Raw genomic sequence first — 26,824 nt, forward strand, 5'->3', positions numbered from 1 at the left:
GTTTATACCAATACTTAGAAACACTCCTTAATCCCTGGATCCTAGAAGAATAAAGTCTTATACATAGGTAATACATAATTCTTTCCACATTTTCTGCATATTATTTTTACTATATGGATAGTACACTTAATAAGATTTTAAAGATCATTTGGCCTCCAAAGATGAACAGTCCAAACTAAAAGACAGTTTGATAACAGTCTTTATGTAGAAAAACAACCCTCACAATCCAAGAACTCCGGATTATCAAGAACTTCCCACAGCATGTAAACCATCACCAAAAAAGAAACAGTAATAAAGTCACACTTATTTAGTCCATAAGTCAATTCAAGCCGTTAGTGTTCTACCTGGTAATACAATTCTGTTTGTCACTGCAAAATGTGTACATAATGCGCTGCTGGGTGGGAAGCTAGGTGACATTTTCAACTAGGTAGTGAGTCACAGTAAATTATTTCAGCAAATGCTATTTCCCTTTATGTGTATATATAAATATATAACCACAGAAGAGAAAACAAAACAAAACAAAACAAAACAAAACACTAATAACATAAAACTAGAAACCAAGCCCATCTACAACACAACTATAAATTCTGTGAAGAGATTGACCTCAACGTCTATTCCCTATAAACATATCAGCAAGTGCACCATTCCCTGGAGATTAGCACATACATTGCGCATGTGGGTTAGAAAAATATCTGAATTCCCTTTAGAATTAGGACCATCCATTGAACCAAAGGAGCATGAAACAGGTGTTTGCTAGCCTAAATTTCCTATGGGATCATTCTCTAGGGATATAAATTTCTCATTATTCTCCAAACATGGGTAATCTAATTATATGACCCAGAGTCAAAGGCCAAGTAGGGATTGATTGGAGCTATCAATAATGGTATCTCATTTAGAGAGCAATGAGATACCATCATTACCCTGATGTTGACTGAGAGACAAAGGGAGGGGGCAAAGGAGGAGCCCACAAAGTGACATCTTAGATTATGTTGCCCAGAAACTATGCCTGAAACAAGGGCTAACATGTGAGAGGTTTAACTGGTGATATGTTCTCAGGAAGCAGAAATGAGCAAAAGCTGGGAGTGAAACAGGCCTGAAATGCTGGGAAATCAATACAAGGATGTGTTATCCAATTGGCTATGGAATTAGCCCCCATAGAAACTTCTGGTGAAATACCTCTCAGAATAGCAGAAGAAACTGCAGAAGAAAGGAGGAAGGATGCATTTCTTTGCTCCTATCTCCTTGCAGATCACAGGTAGATTCCTAAAGCATTTGTTCCTCTACAGTGTCTGGTGGTACCTGGGTAGAGGCCCAGCCAGTTCATATACGTCCTGGCCCCGTGTCAGAGAGGCCCCGGGTTAGACACTAAGATGCAGAGAGAGAGGCCTGATCAGTGCACCTGCAAAATACTTACCTGTCACCACAACAGTTACCAGAATAAGACAGGGGATGTGTAGACTGGAGGGAGGTGTTGGACACATTGCCTCCCTCATTAAAACTCTAATACTAAGGCAACCAATTAACAAAAATTAATTCCATTTAATATTTTTAGAAAGTTACATCATTCAGGAAGTGTTTTAAAACTAAAAGCAAATGTCTAGTTTGCAATACTGCATTCTCTAATGGGAAAAGAGAAAATTAAATGCACTGTGGAATTTTCTCCACAACTTTTCCCCCACAGCCCCTATATTTTTTTTTCACATTTTCCTTCTAATGCTTATAATTGAAATGCCAGGAAAATCCCCTGCTCTATTTCTGTCCCAAATAATGGATTTAGAGAGCAATGAGATACCATCATTACCCTGATGCTGTTCAGCTGTGCCATTCATTTCCTCTGGACTCAGATGGCTCCCAGCCTCCATGCTGTCTTCAGCAGCCAAGTCCAGAGGAGAGATGAGCTGGCACACTTCCAAATCATTAAAGACAGGGATTTGGCTGGTATGTGCGAGAAACACCGAGGGACTTGAAAAGAGGAAGTTTGGGCTTTCTCAGATGAACTGACTCACGCAGACCTAGTGTCAGTCTATTTCTAGATCTCAATCTGCCCAGGCATTTCCAGACAGTGCCTATGGAAATGAGTGCCTTTTGTCTTCTTGTATTTAATTTGAACCTTGAAAACCTTATTCAATGATTTGATGTTTGCCTGGAAAATTTTCACACGTACTTATGAGCAGGTAAGCAGATTTGTGTTGATTATGTTGGTCCTGTGAAACTGATAACTTGGAATTCCTCAAAAGAAAAAAGAAAGGTGTATATAAAAGTATTAATTATAGATGTAAAGTCTTTATCAACTCCTTTTTAAAAAAGTAATTTTAAACTAGAATACTCCAAGTATGCTGAGGTCTTTCTGATTCTGCCCTCCCTCTCCACCTCCAGACAGTCTTGTAAGAGGATATATCCAAAGATAAGTCTTCAGGGCAGAATTCCTTTACCATTGACCTCAAGTGTAAAACGCCAGTCTTTTGATATGTCCTTACAACCTGACAGGTCATCACTGCTGAAGAATTATATTATAAATTCATCAGAATGAATTTATAAGTGAGTAATATATGTGAAAGAAGCTTAGTTTTAAAAAACAAATAAGAAAGTAATTGTCAATGTTTAAATAAACAATTTTTACAGTGTGACTGATGTATACTGTAGTCAGTTTTGTCATTAATGGTTTATTTCCTATTAAAATTCCTGGGAGAAATAAAACATCCATGGCATTCCACCAAAATGCAACAAGTGAGAATAGGATTTCACCATGGGGTTAAACTGCCATTATCCAAGACAGACGAAAGTTCTTTAAATGATTGCCAGCACTTCTGGAGGTGATGGTAGTGTTTTTGTTATAAGTCTCTGGCATAGAGAGGAAAACAAATCTTGATATAAGGACAGCTAGTTTAGAAACATGAGGTCAGATTATCTTTTCCCCTATTCTATAATACATATAGTTTCGTAACAATGACAGAAACAAGGCCAAGTAAAGTTATTTTTCATTAAATGACTTCACATTGTAGTACAAAGTTAAAATAAGCAGATGATACCCAGGATAAGCCCATGGTACTGGAGGAGGCACCTACATTCAAGATCTTACTTAATTTCCTGAGACACGTGGAAATTCTGCATATTAACTTTTTGAAATCTATGTCCTCAAACTTTTGTGCATCTTGGAAAAAAGGCATACACTAACATGAAAATTTCATTCTCATTATTATAGGATTTTCATAGATAGGTGCTCAATTGCTGAAAGACAAATGTAAGTGAAAAAAACCCACATACACACAAAAAACAGAGAGCACTTACTGCTCCTCATTTCTCTGCACTGTAAGGTGCCTTTATGAAATAACAACAGAGAGAGGAGGTCTGTATCCTGTCTCTATGGAGCAAAGGCCAGGCCCTTAAAACCACTCCTTTAAACACCATGGTCATGTTTTAAAAAGCACAGATGTGTTACAGAAGCATTGTGCTGTGACATGATAAAACAAAATTAGGGAGATTTCCAGTGCCAAGTACATTACATTGTAAGCAAAGTCTGACAATTAAAAAAAGACTAAAATATTGATAATATGTCCCTGTTACAAAACTTGGGTTAGTTTTGAAAACAGATAATTTCAAAAGTTTTTACTAAGTTAGGTTCTGAGTGATCATTATATCTCCAAGTCTGACAATGATTTTCAAGACGATAACCCCATCAGAGAGAGATCCATTTGTGTGAGCATTACTTTCAGCCAGATTTATGCACCCAGACAGTCCAATGCATTGGTAGTACTTACCATTATGCGGTGGTAAATAACACAGGGCTGACGTAAGGAAGATTGGGGTTTGAAACTCAGTCCTGATACTTTTTAGCTGTGTGGACATGCACTCTAACATCTCTGAGACGCATTTTTAACTACACTTAATTACACAGTTTATTAACTATAGTCACCATGCTAAACATTTTATCCCCAGTACTTACTTACTAATCTTATTAAAAAGAATTTTAAAAGGAAATAATTAGTACAGAGAAGCACATTAGCAATACTAGACATGGGAGCCTAACCAGAGAAATGAATGAGTAAAAGAAACCAGATATATTTTTGGGAGAATTATTCCAGAAAGAGCAAAATCCTAAGGAGATAATGAGTTGGTATATTCTAGGATTAGCAAAAAGGTCACTTTTCCAGAATACTGTGCATAAGGTGGACTTGACCATATCTGGCATTTGCTTGCAATTGGTGCTGAGGGAAACAAGTCAAAAATAAACCCAAGAGTTTGAACCAGAATGATTTCTCCACTAACTGAAAAAAGATTTCAAGATAAAGAGAATATTTGAGGAAAAATAAGGTGTTTGATTTTAAACAAGTTAAATTGGAGATGATATTGACACATCCGAGGGACAACAAGCAGCTGGAAATACAAGTGTCTCAATGAGGAGTCAAGGTGAGATAAGTTTTAGTATCAAGATAGGTTTAGAAGTAATAGATCAATTCCTGAAAAAAGCAGAGGATGCAGAACAGCTGCTTAAAGATCAACCAGAAGCAGAAGAAAAAAATTTTTTTCCAAATGTCATCTTTTTCTAATGTCTTGTCTCTCAATAGTGGGTCTAACCTGCCATCCAGTTCTCTATATACTTTTAAACAGGTCCACAAATTCTTTGACACCACATCTCTTCAACAGAGGTCAGCCTTATTGACTTGTTTCTAAGGAATATCACAGGATGGAGATGATGCTGAGTGATTTCAAGGCAGAGTCATAAAAGGCTCTACAGCTTCTGCTTGGCACTCTCTCAGTGTTTATCCTTGAAAGCCAGACACGATTCTAGAAGAAGAAATTTGGCTGGGGGAAGCCAGGCACCTACATAGAAAGTCCACATGTGGGTGTTCTGGCCACAGCTCTGACACATTTCAGCATCACTCAGCATCACACTCCAGACCTGTGAATCAGAGAAACTTCAAGTGATTGTAGTCTTAGCCTTTGAACTTCCCAGTAGATGCCAAATGATACAAAGATGAGCTTTCCTGTTAAGCCCTTACTTGAAGATACCTGGACAAAATAACTATTGTTGGTATTTAAACTATCAAGTGTTGCAATGATCTATTAAATAGCCATACATAAATAGAAAATGATATAAGCCAGATATTCAGAAGTCATTTATGATTCTGAATCCTATGGAGTTTTCCCCCAGTACCTCCCAGCCTTCACCAGACTGTCTGTGTTTGTGCACATATGCATATAAATGATTTGTTTAATCTCTCCCCTTCTCCCCGCCTTCCCTTTGAGATTTGTCAATCTGTTCCATGCTTCTGTGTCTCTGGATCTATTTTGTTCATCAGTTTATCTTGTTCATTAGATTCCACATACGAGTGAGATGTTTGCCTTTCTCTGTCTTATTTTGCTAAGCATGATACTCTCCAGGTCCTTCTCATTTTTCACCCACTTTCCCTTCAGCCAAAGGCTTTGCATATACTACATCCTCTGCTGGAAAATGTTTCTCTCCCTTTCTTAAGTTTTACTCATTCTTCAGAGGTCAATTTAATCATTATATGGTCAGATGAATCTTCCCATTTCTAGGCAATCACCCAATTTAATGTTTTTATTGAGCCAAATGCTCCTTAGGAAGTCATTATTCTGATAAAGTTGCACTTATGTATATATGTAGGTATGTGGGGTTTTTTCTTCCCCTACTAGACAGTAAGTTCAATTAGGAGGGACCATGTCCATTACATTTCAATGAACCAAGTCTGATGCCTGACGTATAGAATGTAATCAATAATCTGCAAATATTTGTAGAATAAATTAAGAAGGAACATGAAGACATTTTAGTCGGCAGTGTAGGAGGGAATCATGATGCTAATAGTTTCAGAGGTAAAGGAGGAAGGAAAAACTAGATGTCAGTCTGCAGGGCTTTGTTCTGCCCCACTGATCACCTTCTCTGACTTATTTATATTTTGAGTCTCATTGAATAAATAACTCAGATTAATGTGAATATCTGCATTAATGGAATGATATTTCTATATATTTTTATTGATGTCAGAATGGAAGGGGGAGAGAGAGAGAGAGAAACATCAATGATGAGAGAGAATCACTGATTGGCTGGCTGTCTCCTGCATGCCCCATACTGGGGATCGAGCCTGCAACTGGGCATATGCCCTGACTAGGAATCAAACCCTGGCCTCCTGACCTCCTGGTTCATAGGTCAATACTCAACCACCAAGCCCCACTGGCTGGCCTGTAATGATATCTTAATATCCCAGGAAAAGAGTCACTTTAATAGAGAATTTCTAAAGATACAATTCGTGTGTGTGTGTATGTGTATGTGTTTGTGAAAATAGGCACAGAATAAAGTAAAAGAAAGACAAAGAGAATACATTCTAACTACATAAAAGGAATAATAAGTGGATGTGGCAGTCAATTTTATTTCTATTTTCTAATCTACAGGTTAAAAAACAAACAAAACAACACTAACAGAACAGACATTGAGTGGTCCTCTCTTCAGTGACTTACTTGCAAAAACCAAGACAGAGGAGTTAAGTTTAAAATAGATGTTGCCTACTGTCCTTATATTTGCCAGCCAAATCATTATCCATATACAAACATTTTTACAAATGTAAATTATTTTCATTTATTATTTTCAAGATTATATTACAATTTTAAGCAACCATCTATATCTATAAGTAGATCTTCTGATCAGCTTCAGCACTTAAAAGATTTGTCTGATATTCATTTCATTGGTAAGAATAAATTAATTCAATCTGGAATGTTATAATGCTTATTATAATAAATTATACTGATTTCATACTTATAAATATGTTTCTCTCTATTTTCTTTCACTAGCTACCAATGGCCATATTTTTCTAATCACTGTGCCCCTGGAAAGGAGAGCAATCAACCACTGTAAAGCCATGATGGCATCATAGCCCATGAAGTCATAGCAGGCCATTGAGGAGAATTTGGTGCCTTCAGGATCAAGAAGTTTCTTTCCGGGCAGTTGGGAGACAATTCTCCAAGGGTCCTGTGTTTGCACTTCTTGAATGCAGAACCATTGTTTTGGACTATATTTTCAAGAATTGTATGTAGCAAACAGCCTTAGAAAAGAGAGACAGTATCTCCTTCTAGAACAAATTACATATTTACTTACAATTTTGGAAATAAGGATATACCTCCCTCCAGGGGTAAAAGGCTAGGGTTTCCTAAGCACAGTGTTCCTCTCCTATAATGCACAGCATGTGCAGCTGATGTCTTTCCTCCTCACCTGGCCTCCTCACTTGGAAACTGGTGTTCAAGGAAGTGGTACCAAAGCTGATATTCTGGCTACTCCCATGATTGTGAGTAATAAACTATGACCTAGGCAACCTTTGACTTCTGCCAGTACCCACAAAACTGTGGAAGTCTAACTTTTTAACTTGAAAGTATGATACAATCTCACAGAATGCTACGTATGCAACCTCTCTGCCAGGTAGAGAAATTTCTCAATAATTTGGCAGTCAGTCTCAGGTGCATACCATAGTAACAACTCAGATTAAGATGAATAAGATTTTTACTGGGGAGAGGGGGCAAAGCTTTCTGCCTACTTTCAGAGAAGTTCTAGAGGTGCTTACCTACATGAAGAGTTAAACAGGTGAATTTATAAGCACCATGTAAGGAAATAAGACTAATTGTTAGATTTTTGGTTCACTTCACAGGTGAGAGGGCAGGGGAAATAATGCTTGATAAGGAAGAATGCCAACAGGACCATCATTACTTCTCAGAACCTTCTGCTGCATATAATGCCAACCATGGATCCATCTATAATAATAAAAGTGTAATATGCTAATTAGACCGGACATCCTTCCAGACAACCTTCTGGACAAAGCCTGAGCTACAAGGGAAGCCCAGGCCCTGGGTGCCTGCTGGTGGCTGAAAGGAAGCCCGGGTCCCAGATGCCAGAGGGAAGCCAATGCCAGCAGCCTGGGGAGGGGAGGCCTACTCTTGCACAAATTTCGTGCATCAGGCCTCTAGTTTGAAGATAAAGGGCCCTATTAAAAGGCCTCAGAATTTTTGGCTGTGGATTCTGGCTGCTATAATGGCTTTTAGCCCACTGGCGGATGTTTTACTGAAACAAATTATCATAGGAACTATAAGTGAAGCATTAACTAATATTCCCACTTTTTCTGCCCCAGGTTGAGTTTAAAATGCTGACAAAGTTGACCTCCTAAAGGATGAGAAACTGACTTAAAGATATCGAGAAAAATTCCTGAATGCAGCTACTATACTGCTCAAAACAAAAAGTAAACACACTCTACTGGCATGAAGTCTCTTCCTCCATGTTTCCTGATTCCTCCCTTCATCACCAACCTCATTCAGATACTTTAGAGACAAGGATTAGGGATGGGACTAAAGCCTCTCTGACCCTCATGGGGACCAAACGCCATACTCATTTCTCTAAATATGCTGAAAAATTTAGGAAACTGGAAGGACTATTGAATACTAGAGGCCCAGTGCACAAAAGCCGTGCACTGGTAGGGTCCTTAGTGGCTGCTGGCTGCCAGCCTGGTACTCCCTCCCTTCCACCAGCCGGCCTCACCCCCTGGTTGAACTCCCAGACAACTCCTGGTTGAGGAGACAATTTGCACACTATGCTTTTACTATATAGGACTAGAGGCCCGATGCACAAAAATTCGTGCAAGAGTAGGCCTTCCTTCCCCCAGCTGCTGGCACCGGCTTCCCTCTGGCACCCGGGACCCATGCTGGCTTCCCTCCAGCCCTGGCTTCATCAGGAAGGACATCTGGCTTCCCTCCAGCCCTGGCTTCATCAGGAAGGACATCTGGAAGACATCCGGTCTAATTAGCATATTACCCTTTTATTGTTATAGACTAGAGGCCTGATACACAAAATTCATGCAAGGGGTTTCGCCCTCGCAGCTGCAGCAGCTTGCCTCGGCCCTCACAGCCATGGCTTCATCTGGAAGGTCATCAGGCTGTCCAGTCTAATTAGCATATTACACTTTTATTATTATAGATACTTGAATAAGTCACTGTTCTAGTCAGTACTGTGGAAAACTGCAGGCCTAAATCAAACCGATGAGGTTTGAGTAGAGGCCACAATGGAGAACAGAAGACAATGTGGCCCTGTGGGCAGGGCCTTTTTGGCAAAAATCAATGTAATGTTCAGAATGCTACTGTGCAAGATATAATTAGTATTGAGTGTTACATTTTTATATTATGAATGCCTGTAAATGCCAAAGAGGAGTCTCTAGCAGGGTATGACCCCAACTTCTATACATCCCAGGTAAAACATCTGTTCGTGCCTCCAGATATTCTCCCCACCTCTATTCTTACAGTTTTCACTCTGTTGTTCCATGGGTGAACAAATGCCATCCTTCTGGCGGCATAGATAAATAAGACAGAGAGTCCCTCCAGAAACAAGAGCCAAACTCAATTATTTGAACTTCACTGGGAAACCTAAGTTTATCAACCACGTGAAGGCACTTTAAAGGCATTATCAACTCGGTTTCCTAACTAACGAAGGTTTTCCTTGGGAGATGAGGGCAGTGCTTTTAAACAAAACTTTCTTTCTAGAGGCATGATGTACATCCTGGGGACTGTTCCTATGTAGAAGATATGTATTAACTAGCCTCCTTTACCAAAATATGGTAACATCCACCTTAACAATCTACACAAGAGACACCCAACAGTTTAATAACAGCACCACATACAGGCCAAGTAGCCATAAGGTAACTATGAAGATCTTGCCATCTGAGTCTACCTTGGTTACTTGGGGAGCTACTAGAAGGAACAACTGATTCATTATTTATGAGTCCCCTGTAGGCACTTATCCTATAATAGTGAGAAATATTGAATTTAAAAAGGCTGCATGAAATTTATCTCTGACTTTAGCTAAATTGATCAATGACACCACATCAACTCTGGAAGACATTCAGGTCAATTTTAAGTTACTGTCCAGAATTGTTAGAGATGGCAGAACTGCCCAGGATTTCTACCTTGAGGACCATAGCAATTGTTAATGGATCCCAAGTACTTGGATTAATGCCTTGGGACAGTGCAAAGATAAATACAGAAATGAAAGAAGAAAGCCATCTGGCTTTCTAAAGTAGACATTGATAGCTGATGTGATTTGTTCTGCTAGTTCGATCTGGGTCCCTGTAGGTTAGCCTCATTCTCCAGTGTGGAGTCCTTTTGATAATAATCTTAATTAAATGCTGTAGGATAAAAATTGAATGGATTTGTTTCCAGCCTCTGGCATTCAGATTAATCAGAGTTCCATACTAATAATGGAAATTCTCATGGGAAAATGTACCAGAAGTTAAATGTTATACAAATGATGGGTGGTTATTGTCAGGAGGCAATTCTCCTTGGGTCTATCATAGTTGTAGGCATCTTGAAACCAAGGCACCAAGTGCCTTTGTTCTGGAATAACCTGCTAACGTGTTTTGTATATTGAAGAATACGTCAACCATTTGACAACCTTGGAAGATGGAGAGTGTCTCCTTATAGAACAAAGGGCAAGTTTATTCACAGTCTTGGGAGATGCAGCGAGTGTAAAGGGATAGGCATGCATACTGCCTGTTATAAAGTGTTTGGATTTCTTATATTCATGATTTCTTTCCTGTTACAACAACGCATTGCATGAGCAACTGTTACCTGGTCCTTCTCATGTGTCCATGTAGGAACAGGGGTTCAGGGAAGCGGCAACAATGCTGATATTCTAGCTACCATTCTTGTTGTGAGCAGAAAACTGTCTTTGGCCTCTGAAGTAGGGGTCTTTTTACTTCTTTTAGCAACTGTAAAACTGTGGCAAGCTAAAGCTAACTTGTTAACTTGCAATTTTGTAAAATCTCAGACCCTTCATACTTCTTGACACATTCCTTTGAACATCCTACGAGGCATATATTAGATCCACAGGCTGAAAAAGAATGACTACTGTTTATATCACCAGAGTACCTATTTGGCAATCAATCAAAAGCCTTAGCAAAAGAACAAATCGCATATCTGCAGTGCTTTAATGATATCAGCCTCTCAATTGAGAACTCTCAATTTCATTAAAAATAATCAAAAACCCTCTAATACTTGGAAAAGGTGACAACTGTCCTTTATATTTATCACCTATGTTTCCATAGCTACTATCACTACTAGATCAATTATTATTTAAGGTTTGAGGCAGTGGGACAGGTAGGGAGTTTACATGACAGCAACACAAACAATTTAAGATTAAGTATTAGATCCTAACTTCATTTTCAACGAAGGAGAGTTGGAAAGGGCAAAATGACAAATCATCATCCTATGTAGCGCAGGGAACCTTGCATCATCTATAATGAGGACAACAGTATGGAGGCCGTTGTAATAACCTGGTTATTATTTAACAGGAAAGGAGCAAGGGAAGAACAATAACACAGACATGCCATTTATACAGCTTTGCCCAAAAGCGCACATTTAACATTCCAAGTCTATTCCCCACTGACTGATGGGGCAAGGGACTGGACAAGGCCGTTTAGACTTAGACACATGTCCAGTAAAGTCTGAGTGACACAGGAAGGTACCCACCTGTTTGCCCATCAACACACCTGAAAGCCAGTCATGGCCAGAGAAGGTAGACCCACTGCAAGTGAGCAAACCTTGAATATATAAAACTTCCAAACAGAGGAAGTTCTTGCTCTTCTCTCTCTGGCACACCGGCTCCTGGCTCTCCTGTGACCGGGAGATGCACGCTCCTGTGCCCATGTGGTGCACAGCCTTGTTGGACCCCACAGAATAAACGAATGAACTTTGATCTGGCCTAAACTTCACCAGCTGCAACATGGAACAGAAGCTCTGGACACTGGCCTTGTTTCTGGCTCGGCTGGAATCCCAGCTGTACCTTCTCCAGACCGGTTTAAGGAGCAGGGGCCTTTAGAACCCAAGAAATGTAACTTTGCACAAATAAAATCTTCTTCCACATCCCATCCTCCCCTGCGAGTCTTAGAAAATTAATTTTCTGAAGATATCACAAGGACTTCACTCCCAGGAGCCACAGGGGATTTGATTCACCAGTAACAGTATCATCAAAGCCTTCAGAAACATCCCTGGAATTACCCTGTACACTGTAAGCAAACTGAACATTTCAAAACTGCTCCTGATGGGCATGTGGGCTGTTTCTGCATTTGGACTGAACGTGCTTTCCACAAGTTAGATGATCTGTATGGCACTCAGTGTAAAGCTGCCACCCTCAAGAATAACTACAGACCTCAGCAGAACAAGATGCACAATGCAGACCTCAGCAGAATCTTGAAAAGCCCAGACATCCCAAGAGCCCTCCCAGCATTACTCACTGCGGAGTCCTGAAGAAAAAGCCTCTGAAAAACCTGAGAACCATGTTGAAGCTAAACCCATATGCAAAGACCATGTGCCGGAACACCATTCTTCACCAGGCCAAGAACCACAAGCTCTGGGGGGATAAAGCAGCAGCAGCACCAGGACCAAATCAGATGAGAAGGGGATTCCAGGCAAGAAGCCCATGGAAGGGGAGGGAGGGGAGGAGGCTGTTGGTGCTACAGAGCAGAAGGAGGGAGAACAGGCTGCAGCTTCCAAGTCACCAGAGCTGAGAAGAAGCCCTAAGACAAGGAACCCCCCACAGAAGAAAAGAAGCCTGTGGCATAGACTTAATAGCGTTTACTCCATAAAGGTCCAATCACGCTGGACAGCTCATTTTGAATAAAAACTGATCAAAGGCAGTGAGAAAAATAAAAATTAAAATATTAAATAATAGATCCTTCCCTTCTCATAATCCTGTCTGCATCAGACCCAAGGATTTCTAACTGGCTTCCTGTTCCCAAGGCTCTGGCCTCTTTTCATATTGCTTTATATTCCTTCAACTTTCTAGATCTCTCCTCTTCTCGCTCTCACATCCTAAGTCTTTGCTGAATAATCCTTTTGCTTCCCTTGATTCTTCCAGATTATGGTAATAGGACCTGAATATCTGTATGTAAAATTTCCCGTTTCTTTCGAAACTAGTTGATGTATGGATTAACAGCAACCTCAAGCTCCCCCGAATACATTATTGAAGAATACTTAGATATGCCAATGCTTATCACCATGTTTGCCTATGAACAAAATAAAGGATGAAAATGTGAAAAATGTGAATAGACACCTACCAAGTTGATTAATTACAATTTGGAATTTGGGGAGAAACTTAATTTTAAGAAGAAAGTGAGAACTTTTCCAAAGGACCACTCAGGGGAGATGAATAAGAAAAGGTACAAGTTAATGCAGAAAAATTATTTAAAGAAAATCCAGAAATACTGCTGAGTTGTGGTTTTTGGTGGCACAAGAAATAGCAGTTACCTGGGGGGTGGGGGGTGGGGGTGGTAAGAGGTCAAGCAAAGGACTTGTATGCATGCATATAAGCATAACCAATGGACACAAGACACTGGGGGGTAGGGGAGGCCGGGGGTAGGTCGAGGGAAAAAAAAGGAGACATATGTAATACTCTTTATAATACCTTAAGCAATAAAACAAAATTTTAAAAAAGAAATAGCAGTTCCTACCCAAGGAGATCAAAGTCTTATATAGGCTAGAACTGGAGTCAATCTTATTTACAAGAAACTTCCTAAGAGCCAAAACTTTATATGACCCTTTGCAAAATGTAACTGTTACTCATGTCCATGGTTTATATACTTTGCATCTTTCGGTATTTTGAGTTATTTAATTCAGTGTGGTACAGTGAACACAACATGGATTTTGAAATCATGCACATCTAAATTTGCACCCCTGTTCCTGCACTTAGAGCTGTTTCCTTGAGCAATTTACTTGACCTATTTTCTCAACTATAAAAGGCAAAATTATTGCATTAATTATAGGTAATATATGTAAAGTAGTCAGCCAAATTCTGTTACAGAGAGTAAATTAAAATATTAATATATATTATTAGCATATGCAATGGAGGAGGTGGTTCTTGAAACTAGGTATTCTGACTCTAAGTCTGGGATTCTTTTCACTAAGGGAACATAATGGAATGCAACATAGGGTGTGGTCATATCTACCTGCCTGAACACTGTTTGTGAATAGGACTAAGAAGAAATAAAGCTGAAGAGAAGTTTGGGTCAGTTTTTAGAGGCTCCAAAATGTCAAGTTAACAAATTTTGACTTGAATAGTCAACCAATAAATTATTTGTAAAATAGAATGGCACACTGAAAGTGGTTTTTAAATAAGGTACTCTAGTAGTATATGAAGCAAAGGTGAAAAGAGGCAAACTAGAGGTGAGAAAAGTTAGGAAATTAGTGTAATAATAAGCCCCCAAATCAGCAGTTTCCAAAATTTTTAGTCCAGGTTAGCATATTTTGGGAGATTATGCTATATGCTACATTTCTATTTTTGATGATAAACAAAGAAAATGACAATATTAGAAATTCTGAAAAGCTGTGCAAAGTAACATAACAAATCATATATTTGAATAATACTGAGTTCCTTTTATGCATGTTTATTATTAACTAGTGGCCCAGTACATGAAATTCATGCACTGGGGGCAAGGGAGGGTGTCCCTCAGCCCAGCCTACACCCTCGCCAATCTGGGGCCCCTCGGGGGATGTCTGAATGCCGGTTTAGGCCCGATCTCACAGGGATCGGGCCTAAATCGGCAGTCGGACATCCCTCTCACAATCCGGGACTGCTGGCTTCCAACTGTTCGCCTGCCTGCCTTCCTGATTGTCCCTAACCGATTCTGCCTGCCAGTCTGATCACCCTCTAACCATTACCTTTGCAGCCTGATCAATGCCTAACTGCTCCCCTGCCAGCCCAATCACCCCCAACTGCCCTCCCCCCGCTGGCCCAATCTCCCTCAACTGCCCTCCCCTGCTGGCCTGGTCGCTCTTAACTGCCCTCTCCTGCTGGCCTGGTCACCCCTAACTGCCCTCCCCTGCTTGTCTGATTGCCCACAACTGCCCTCCCCTGCTGGCCATCTTGTGACCACATGGGGGCGGCCATCTTGTGCAAGGGCATGACAGTCAATTTGCACATTACCTCTTTATTATATAGGATGCTGCTATGAATATAAGGGTGCATATATTCTTTCAAATTAGTGTTTAGGTTTCTTTGATATATTTCCATAAGTAGGATTTGGGAGGGGAGATTCACAAAGTCTCTCTTTGGGGGTGATGCTGGCAAGCCTATAGAAGCGGGAGGGCACTTCTTCCCCTTTCTGGGCAAGAGCCTTTGAGGGAGACTGTGCTCCAAAGGTCCCAGCTCTGAGCAGCTCTCAGATTCCACCCCCCAAGGGACTGAGCTCAGCAGGGTATGGCTCCCAGCTGCCTGAGACAGGTCAAATGAGTGTCTTATTGAGAGAATAACGTGAGCTGAGCTTACAGGGGAGACAGCATTCCCCTACAAATCCTCCCCACCAAGATAAAGCCACATAATCCAGAACCCAGCCCTCTGCTTCCCAGACAAAAGTCTCCCAGGGATTCGTGCTCCATAAGTCCCAGCTCAGCATGGCACTTGTATCCTCCTACAAAACTGAACTCAGCAGGACTGGGCCACAGAGAGGGGACGGGCAGGTTAAGTGATTCAACAGGTTGGGGAGGGGGCACCGGCTGTGCACTTGAGGTGGGGAAGAAGGGTCCCCGTTCCAAACCTACACAGTTCAATCACTGTCTGAGTCTCCACCAAGAACTTCTCCAGAGAGAGTGCACCCGCAGGTTCCTGCTGGGTGCAGCCAGCAGATGCCCCTGCAGGACTGGAGCACCACAGGGTGGTGTCGCCAGTGGTTGGAGGACCAGGTAGTACACTCCCTAGGCTCGTGCTGTAACAACTTGAGTGACTAGTCCTAGGAAGAAGGCGTCTGTCTTTAGCAGACTCCTTCTCTCCCAGATGCACTGAATCTCCAGTGATTTTCATTAGCAAATGCTATTCCCATCTCTGTTGCTCTGAGTTGGGGATCCCTGTGGTAGGGGCAACCCCACACTCCTGGGGAAATATATCCCTCTGTTTCTCAGCTGCCACACCTGTGTGCAGGAGGCCTGCCCTTTGCATATCTCTGTCCTTCTTACCAGTCTCTATGTGGCTTCTTCTGAAATTCTTGTTATAATATTTCAGTTCAGCTGGCCTTCAGTTAGTTACTCATGGTTGTTTGCTCTATAATTTAGCTGTAAATCTGGTTTGGTGCTGGAAGTCTGTGAGTCCAGCTTCCACTGACTCTGTAGTCATCTTGGAATCTCCAGAAATATTTTTTATAAAATAATTTAAATGATAAGCCAGTGAAGCAAATGCTGAATACATAAATTGAATTATCAATACACAAAAACAAGAAATACAAAAGTAATACAAATGTAGAAATGTTGGCACTTTTGACAAACTTTAAAAAGAATTCATTTTTCATAAAGCCATATTTAGTTACTTAATTTTATCCTCAAGATTATTTCCATGCTGCAAACCTACACTTGTCTTGTCTTGTTTCCTTGGAATGAATAAGCTAAAGGTGACTGAGAGGGGCAGTGGGAATGCAAGTGAAGTGCAGCTCCTTCTGTGTGACCCCGTTTCATTTCCTCCCAAGAAACACTTAATTCGAAGTAAATCAGTGCCATTTCCAGCTGCTAACACATGGTCAGTATGAAAATGAGTCCATCTTTGACATTCAACATGCAAATTTATCTTGCTCTCAGTATCCGTTTGTGTCCAGTAGGAAGAGGAAGCAGTTAGCTGCTGCTTCGGCTCTGTGACCTGAACACATCAAACATCCACTTTGCCCTCTGTAGAGCAGGGATATGACATATGTAACTAAGTGTTCAACCAGCCTGGCAGTGAGTGCATTGCTCCTTAGGAGTGAAAGAGAGACTCCCTAAGAAAACAGAATATCATTTCAAGTTTTGTTTTTGTTTTGTTGAATCCTCAATGCAGTTAAATTGACCGATTTATCTCAAAGGGGATATACTAGTTGAATTATCCTCCCAAGACTTTGATTTAATTGTTATGGGTTGGGACCCAGGCATGGGTTTTTATTTTAAGAGCTCTCCAATTGGCTGTAATATGCACCCAGGGATGAAGACCACTGGGCTAGATGAAACCCCCAGGATATGACTGTGTTTCTCAGAGGCTGACTGTTTGGTGACTTCCCCAGCTCCCTATTTTTATTTATTTCATCTTCAGTTCCATCCTACTTCATCACAGAACCGCTGGATCTCTTCCTGTCCTTATAAAGTCCTCACTTACTTTATAGAAAAATAATGGGGAGCGGAGTAGTGCCCCGTTTGAGAATGATGCCGCTGTTTCCCACCTGTAAAATTATCGCTACCTTCACTGGCTGCTTCCTCAAGGAGCGAGTACGCTAGCTCCTGTCTAAGGGAAATGCCATCCCCTCTATTCTGAATCCCAGATCCTTCGTGTCCTGAACTATATCTTCCAATTGTGACCCAGTTCTCATCTGTATCTCATTCCCTCAGACTCACTGGAGATTTGTCCTTGCTTTTAAACCTCTCATATCTTAAAAAAACAACCTTTCCCCAATTGCATTCCCTTCTCTATCTACTAACCTAGTTCTTGCCTTTGCTTCATAGTCAAGTTTCTGGTTTTCACTTTAAACTCAATCTTCTCACCTCATTACTCCTCAACTGTAGCCATGTGTCTTTCACATCAACAATTCCAATGAAAATGATTCTGCCATGGTCACTGGTGACCTCTTGGTTGTTGAATTCAATGAGTTCTTATTTTCTTGACCAGTTAGCAGATTTTAAGTGTTGACCACATGTCATTTATAAGATCTCTCCCTGTGGTGTGATATCACCATTCTCTCATATTAACCATCTGTTTCCAGCTGCTCCTTTTTTAGTCTCCTCCCCAGGCTCAACTTCCTCTCCTTGTCTGTTGCATACTGGTGTCCTTGCAGTTTACTTCTCTTCTAATCCCTTCTCTGCATTTCTCTTATCACTGACTTAGCCTAAAGTAATATTTTTAACCTGAATTATTATAATAGTTTCCAAACTGGAAACTCTGCCTTCAGCGTTGCTTCTCTCCTTTAATACTCTATTTTCCATAGCATACTGCACCCTGGTATTTTGTTATCTTTGCCCATGTGGTTCCCTCTAACTGGTGTACTCCTCATATCCACCACCATTCTCATTAGCCTTGTCAGCTACGTGTTAAGGTTTAGCTCAGGTTCTTCCTCCTGTGGGAAGCCTTCTCTGTTGAGCCCCAGGATGTTCACTTTTTACACAACTGTAGCATGGAGTTTATGATAAAGTATTATAATTGTATTAACTTTGGAATCTCCTTTTCCCCCAACCACTGAGAGTAAATTCATTGCTGGTATGGACTTTGCCTTAGCTTATTTTTATCCCTAGTACCTGGCACGGTGTCTGACTGTCACATAATGATGACTCAATTAATAATTGTTCAATGAATTACATTAACATCTTGTGTGTGTGTGTGTGTGTGTGTGTGTATGTGTTTTAGGCAAAAAGCAAATATTTCCTATTCTTTATGTATCTAAACTAAAACCCATTATTCACCTTGTCATTGACATATAAGACCCTTCACAATAAGATAGACCATATCTCCCAAATTTCCCCACCCTCAATAAGTTCATGCTCTTCCACAATTCATTCACCATTGTCTCTCTTTCTAATATGGTCTCTTTCATAACCTTGAAACTTTATGTATAGTAGTAGAGACCCGGTGCACGAATTTGTGCACCAGTGGGGTCCCTCAGCCTGGCTTGTGGGATCGAGCCAAAACTGGGTCTCTGACATCCCCTGAGGGGTCCCAGCTGTGAGAGGGTACAGGCCAGGCAGAGGAACCCCACCAGTGCAAGATCAGGGCCATGGAGGGACATGGGAGATTGGCCAGCTGGGGAAGGACCGCAGGAGGGCTCCAGGGCATGTCCGGCCCATCTCACTCAGTCCCAATCAGCCAGACCCCAGCAGCAAGCTAACCTACCGGCTGGAGCATCTGCCCCCTGGTGGTCAGTGAATGTCATGGCTACTGGTCGACCAGTCGACTGTCTGCCCCCTGGTGGTAAGTGAACATCATAGCGAGCAGTTGAGTGGCCTGACCTATCATTAGCATATTCCACTTTGATTGGTTGAATGGATGACCGGACGACCAGACACTTAGCATATTAGGCTTTTATTATATAGGATACTCTGTCTTCAATATATTTCTACCTCTCAATTTCTATGTCTGTCTGCCTCTCCTTCTTAAATCATTACTAATTCTTAAATAAAATTTTCTTGTTGTTTTAACATCTTTGAATCAAAGCACTGTGTTATTTTACCTGCAATATCTTTTATTGCAATGTATGGTAATATATGTATTTCTATTGTTTTTGTGGGGTTTTTTTTGCATTAAAATAGACCATAGATTTCCTTGAAGGAAAGATAATTTCTTGGTCATATTTTTTCTCCCATTGCCTAATAAATAATTAACACTCAAATATCAATATTATTAAATAAATTATTACCAAAATAAAGAAATATATAGTAATACTCAACTCTGAGATTAAAGTGACTAAGTAATATTTTCAAGGTCAGTGGAATTTATTTCCCAAAGGTTAATATTATCATTTCTGTCCCTCATTTGTTTTGAATTGTCCTTATGACTTAAATAGTGTCTGTGCAACTATGCTTCTGTTGCTTAAGGGATGTTCTATGGTTGCTTTGTTTTGAATGCACTGTGTTCTCAATGAGACTGTAAAGTCCTCAAGGGCATGCTTTGTTCAGTTCTTTCCTGTGTTTCTTAAATTGTGTCTAGAATAGTGGGAAACAAACATTCATTCATTTAAGTATTTGTGAGTGTGTCTGGCATGTGCTGAGCATTGCTAGTTGTTGGTGATGTTGATGCTTTGTACCTATATCCACACAAACTGCTATAACACCAGCTAAGCAGTACAACACAGTTTATACCTTGATATAAGAAAAGGTCTGTCAAATGTGATAAATTATGGATGTTCATATCAAGGGTAAAAGCCATGATTTCTAAAATTTCAAATAAAATTAAATATTAAAGATTTCCCTCTTCTCACCAATCATGTCTGTTTATATTTTGCCTATGTCTTTTGTTTACTTTTTGGTCTCTATGTCTTTCTCAGGTTTGTATAGTTTTATTTCACATGGTATCATTCACTTTGCATCATACAATTTTGCGCACACATGCAAAGTGTCAGACATTCTAGCAATCACGCTGTGATCATTTTATTTATAAATTCACTTTTGTTTTAAAATAGTAGTTGCAAAAATGTAGCTCCACAGGTATTTTTTTAAAATATATTTTATTGATTTTTTACAGAGAGGAGGAGAGAGGGATAGAGAGTTAAAAATATTGATCAGCTGCTTCCTGCACACCCCCTACTGGGGATGTGCCTGCAACCAAGGTACATGCCCTTGACCGGAATTGAACCTGGGACCTTCCAGTCCACAGGCTGACGCTCTATCCACTGAACTAAACCAGTTAGGGCTCCATTGCTATTTTAAAACAAAAGTGAGTTTGCACTGTGGAGAAGCTAAGGAAGGAAGTGGAGTCCTCACTCGACAACCTTTACTTCTCCCCTTTTTGGATGTGACCAGAATTAGTGGAAAGCCTATTAAGTCATCACAGGGTTTTCCAGGAGCTTCGTGCTAAATGGCACATACTGTCAGCACACACAGAAAATAAGGCTTTCCACACTGCAGGGGAATGAGAAAATTTAACGAACAAAATAAACTGATGAACATAGGGGTGCATATATTCTCTCTGACTGGTGTTCAGACTCTTAGGATATATTCCCAGAACTGGGATTGCTAGGTCAAAAGGCAGTTCCGTTTTTTAATTTTTTGAGGAAATTCCATACTGTTTTCCATAGTGGCTGCACTGGTCTGCATTACTACCAATAGTGCACTAGTTCTCCACACCTTTGCCAGCACTTATTTTTTGTTGATTTATTGATGATAGCCATTCTGGCAGGTATAAGATGGTATCTCATTGTGGTTGTAATTTGCATCTCTCTGATAATTAGTGACACTGAGCATCTTTTCATATGTCTTTGGCCATCTGTATGTCCTCTTTGGAGAAGTGTCTATTCAGGTCCTTTGCCCATTTTTAATGGGATTGTTTTCCTTCCTAGTGTTGAGTTGTATAGTTTCACAAATCCCAAACAAGTGACAGCTGGCATCGGCATGCCCTGTACCTCTTGCTGAGCGGCCCCAAGCCCGGCACTAATGGCAGCCAACCTCAGTTCACAACAAAACCTCTCCCAGGACCTCTAAGCAGTGGCAGCTGACAACTGCAGTTCACTTTGTAGCTCCCACCAGGTTGCCCAGGGCCAGGCACAGGCAGCAGCTGAGCTTGTTCTGCATCAAGGAGACCCCAGAACCAACAAACTTGGTGGATGACTTCAGACTACACCAGAACACCACCCAATCAGCACCAGAAAGGACACACCCAAAGGGTGTTCTTGGCAGGCACGGAGCCCTGCTAAAGTGAATCATTTTCCTTGGGATCAGCCCTCACACAACAGCTGGTCTACTGTAGTCATGGCCAGTCCTCACAGCCAGTCATCTGAGGGTCAATCCCACTCCGTGATGTGCCAACAGCAATCAAGGCTCAACTACAACAGAAGAGCGCAAACAACCCAAGGGACACCAGTGGAGTACCCCAAAATCAAAAATCTACAAGAGATATACAATAAATAAAGAGAACGGAACCCAAGCACAACAGAAAGTCATCAACATACAAGAGAGCAAGATAATAAAAAGGAACAGAGAAAGACTATAAAAACAATCAGAAAATAATTAATAAAATGGCAATAACTACATACCCATGAATAATTACTTTAACTGTAAATGGATTAAATGCTTCAATCAAAAGGTGAATGGATAAAGAAGAGGTGGTATATATATACAATGGAATATCACTTGGCTATGAAAAAGAATGAAATCTTACCATTTGTGACAAAAGAGGTGGACCTAGAGGGTATTATGCTACATGAAATAAGTCAGACAGAGAAAGACAAATACCATATGATTTCAAGTGGAATCTAAAAAACATATAAAGAAACATACAAAACAGAAACAAACTCATAGATACAGAGAACAGACTGATGGTTGCTAAATGGAAGAGGGTGGAGGGACTGAGTGAAAAAGGTGAAGGGATTAAGTTCACATTGGCAATCACAGTATAGTTATGGAGATGCAAAGTACAGCTTAGGGCAGTGATGGCGAACCTATGACACGCGAACTCATTTTTTGGTTGATTTTTCTTTGTTAAATGGCATTTAAATACATAAAATAAATATCAAAAATATAAGTCTTTGTTTTACTATGGTTGCAAATATAAAAAAATTTCTATATGTGACATGGCACCAGAGTTAAGTTAGGGTTTTTCAAAATGCTGACACGCCGAGCTCAAAAGGTTCGCCATCACTGGCTTAGGGAATATTGTCAGTAATATTGTAAAAGCTACATATGGTGTCAGGTGGGTGCAAAATTTATCAGGAGAACACTTCGTAAGTTACACAAATGTCTAACCACTATGCAGTATATTTGAAACTAACATGGTATTGAATATCACAAAAAGTGATTCCCTAAATTTTAGCCCAGTTTCCAGTTTTTATTTTTTTTTTCTTCCTTTTGCCTTCCTTTCACTTGTGCCTAACAGACAAAAAAATTACGTATTTGGGGGTTTCCAAATACATATTAATTGAAAATCAGTCAACATTTTTAGTCAAATCAATCAGTATGAACTCTCTTAAATGTATCTTAGTTAACAAATTATCAATTCTTAAACAAATGCTGCTTCTTTGAACATCATCAATGTCTAAAATAAACATTCTATATGCCATTAAAGTGCCTAAGTCTGCTTATTTGCATAAGCTCCAGCTTTTGGATATCTATTGCACTTTCAACAAAGAAATAATGTTTCCATAACTGTAAACTGACAAATATTTAATATATATATCCCATTTAGGGAATAAAAATATTATCTGAGTTTGTGTTAAATCTATTATTATTAATTTCTGAATTGCTCTTTTGCTTTTAATTCATAATTTGCTGTTTGTGAACTTTAATTTCCTATAAAATCCCCATTTCTTCATTGCTCAACCATGCAATACATAGACAGCAGCTATATTAATAACCTCTCAAAGGTGCAGTGCACTGATATGGCTATTTATGCTGCTGTCTGGAGAAAAGCATATTTATTCTGTTCAAGTACCCATGAGACATGGAAACTATTCTTTTTTCAGTCTCACAGTAGATAGTCATTTCAAAACTTCAATTACTATTTCAGCATGTTCCCTCCATTACTATTTTCAGCACCACAGCCAGTAATTTCTAATAGCAAAAATGTACTTTATAAACCATACACACATATGCCTTGCATGCAATGAACACATAAAGCTATGTATAAATGATTAATATCTGCAGAAAGAGTAAAATGTATATGAAAATATAAATATATAAATCTTGAATATGAAAATTTTATACCTCCCAGGTACTGATGAATAACTGTTGAATGTATGTACTAGTATACATAGATGTATATATTTATCATATGTATATACCAGTATATCATATATCTTAGAATTGAAGAAAAATAATCATACACTAATATTCAAATATTTCAGTACAGAGATTTATGTCAGTACAGAGCTGTTCTTTGTGCTACAGAGATTATGAAAAATAAAATAAAGTAACATTTCTGTCTTTGAACAACTTACAATTATAATAAATATTATTCTTTTTATTGAAATGAGATGATTGAATGAAAAAAACGATGGTTTATAGTCTCAATCTTACTTTATATATACCTTAAATTCCATGGAATGGTTATAACTTCTCTTCTTATGTGATATTTTGTTTCTGTATTAAATTAATCTTTTTCTTGAATCTATCATCTATTTTCCCATTCTTTTTGCCATAAAAATGCATACATCTAATGAGACAGGACATTTGGATCTCACCATTTTGAAAAATGATTTTCAATATATTGTCTCTTATAAATATAATTTGTCTTAAGTAGAGGACACCGTAAAAAAGTCAACCTTTTACTGTTGTATTAATTGTTGGGATATTGATGAGTGTAACCCCAAAACACTTATTACTCAGTGTTCACTTTATAAAGAACAATGCAAGATATTTCAGGTCCTAAAGCCACGAAAATAGTTTCCTTAAACTGATAATGTTTCCCTATTTGTTTGGCAGTTCTTATATTTGTCTAATATATAAAGGACTCTTTTTAAAATTGATTTTTAGAGAGAGTTAAGGAAGGGAGGAAAACATTCATCGGCTGCCTCCTGCACACACCTCGAACCAGGAATTGAACCTTTTGGTGCACAGATGGCTCTCCAACTAACTGAGCAGCACCGTAAACATCCTTAAAAATTGTTTATGAATTTGTACATAAGCCTTTGTAACTATTTTGTCTTATTTTTTCATTAACCCTATTTCAATATTTATTTTTTATGCTATCGTACTATATCTCATTTTTAAGGCTTTCAAAGCCAGAACGGTAATGAATAAAAATCTACCTGTGACCAGAAAGTTTTACTTGAATCTGAGAAAAATCTAGATTCTTATTCTTATTCTGCATTGCCATTGTCAAATGAGTGGAATATACCTGTGGCTTCCATTTTATCATTTTCTCCTTCCTCCCTAATGCTCTGAAATCTGCCTTCCCTCTCCATTCTATAGATACCCTTATTAAGGACTTTGCTATATCGTAGGTATTTGAACTTGGGAAAGTAACTGGATCTCTCTATGCCTTATATGCCTCATTTATAAAATGGAGATGGAAATGCCTCTATGAGTTTGTTCTGAGGATTAAATGAGATGGAGTACACGCAGTGGTTAGCATCACTAAGTGCCTAAAAAATGGTGCTGATAACAATGTTGTAGTAACAGTGGATAATTTCCCATACAACCTGAGTTTTCAGTTCCTTCATACTTTTAACAGCATGATATTTTTCTAGTCCCACAGGCATTAACATTCATCCTTGACTCTGTCTTGTCACTTTCTCCTTCCCTATCTAGCCAATTGTTAAATAGTTTGTCCTTTCCTCTTTACCATAGTTCTCAAATGTGTCCTTTCTCTGTCCCTCTGACCTCACCCTCATTTTATCAGAGAGAAATCTAAAGGGTGCGGTGAATCCGTGAAAATGTTCTCTGAGGCAGAAAAAGAGCTAACAGGATTTTGAGTACGTAAAATACTGAAATATGCAGAGATTCCATAATTGCAAATAAGCAATCAAGAATACCAGGAGGCTAGGATGAGGTGCTCATCTTCAAACATAGCTTAATAAAGTTTATGAAAAAAGGGGACTTCATTTAATTTAGATGGAAATATTTAATTTGTAGAATGGTGGTGGGAATAAATTTTATTGGTGATTACTGGTAATACGAAAACTAGAATATTCATTATTGGTCTTAGATTAAATTAACTAACTATAGAACCTGTGTTACACATCCACTGCCCCCAACATCACTACTATTGGACACATAAGTGATTAAAATGGCAAACTGTACAAATGGAGGTAGAATTACAGTTAAAAATTCATCTCATCCATATCAATGCCTATATAAAGTAATTTGTCATTTATTTTTTAAAAAGGCCAACAAAGTTACCAGTGCCTTGTATTACATATTTTATGCTCCAATCTGTTGCTATGTGATTATTAGATTGGAAACACATTGGGAACCTAAGATAGTGGTTCACATATTACAGATTTTCAATAAACATTGTTAAATACATGAGCTAAATGTTTGCTTAAAGACTGCATTACACCTCAAAGAGGTCATTAAAATTTATACTCAATAGAAGAAAGTTCAAACTATTCAAATGTGTTAAAAGACCATTTTTATTTTAAAGACTTTACCTTTACATACGGGCCTGTGATCACTCCAAGCAGCAAAGACTTCAGCTATTCGCTGACAGGTGATGCTCTTAGCGCCCTGTAGGACATAATCTTCATCACAAGAAAACTGCACAGTTGATCCCAGGCTAAAATTGAACAAAGGATTAAAAAGCAGGATTAGAGCATATAACATAATGATTAGGCTCCATTTCTACTGGCCATATCCAACAGGTCAAAAGTGCCTCATGGTGACAAAAGTGTCTACTCTGAAAGCAGAATACGAAAAAATGACTTGAGCAAATGTATAGTAAAACATACATAAACAGATCAATCTATTGTAAATCAGTAACATGCAGATATTGGTAGGAATTGTATAAAACTGTCATCAAGTTTAAGTATCTTGTTATTAATTGTAGAAGCCAAGATTAAATAATTGAGTGTCTCATCTAAGTAGGTGGTGATTGTGAGGCAAAAAGTGGGTTTCCTAACTTGAATCCCAGTGCTTATATTCATACCACATTACAGTACTTCTCTAGCAGGTTTTTATATGTGTACTAGAGGCCCAGTGCACGAAATTCATGCAAGGGGCTCGGCCCTTGCAGCCCTGGCTTTGTCCGGAAGGTCGTTTGGCTGTCCGGTCTAATTAGCATATTAGGCTTTTATTATTATAGATTGATTTGGACATGTCTATATGTATATGTTTACATATATTTAGGGCTGCAAAATGGTGCTGATCATTTCTATAAAATTAACCCATCCTTTATTATTTACCCGTTTGTAATTAGAATTTTGCTTCCCTTTCTACTGAAAGTCAAGTTACTAAAATGTTTATTTTAAAAAACCCTAATTGCTAAGTGTAACAAATGTTTTTCTGAAATAAACAACTGCCCATGCATTTTCATTCATAAAATCCTTAAACAGAAACTCACTAGCAAGATATATATACAAAGTCCAATTTCCTTAACTTAACATTAAATGTCTTCAAGCAGTTAAGTCCCTGGCAATTCCCACACATGATGAGCCCTTCCAGCAGCTGGACTTCTGTACCTGCCATGCGGCTCTCTGTCTACACT

At 39.2% G+C, this 26,824-nt stretch overlaps 1 protein-coding gene across 1 annotated transcript in view; it reads right to left on the reverse strand.

Moving 5' to 3' along the window:
- CSMD3 (CUB and Sushi multiple domains 3) overlaps positions 1-26,824 on the reverse strand; it is an 831,991-nt gene that overhangs the window by 455,086 nt on the left and 350,081 nt on the right. The window contains 1 exon segment of the mRNA XM_006085310.3: positions 25,773-25,897. Within this exon segment, the coding sequence (XP_006085372.1) occupies positions 25,773-25,897 (125 nt within the window).

Source organism: Myotis lucifugus, unplaced genomic scaffold (assembly GCF_000147115.1).
Source record: "Myotis lucifugus unplaced genomic scaffold, Myoluc2.0 scaffold_17, whole genome shotgun sequence".
Lineage (NCBI taxonomy): Eukaryota > Metazoa > Chordata > Mammalia > Chiroptera > Vespertilionidae > Myotis > Myotis lucifugus.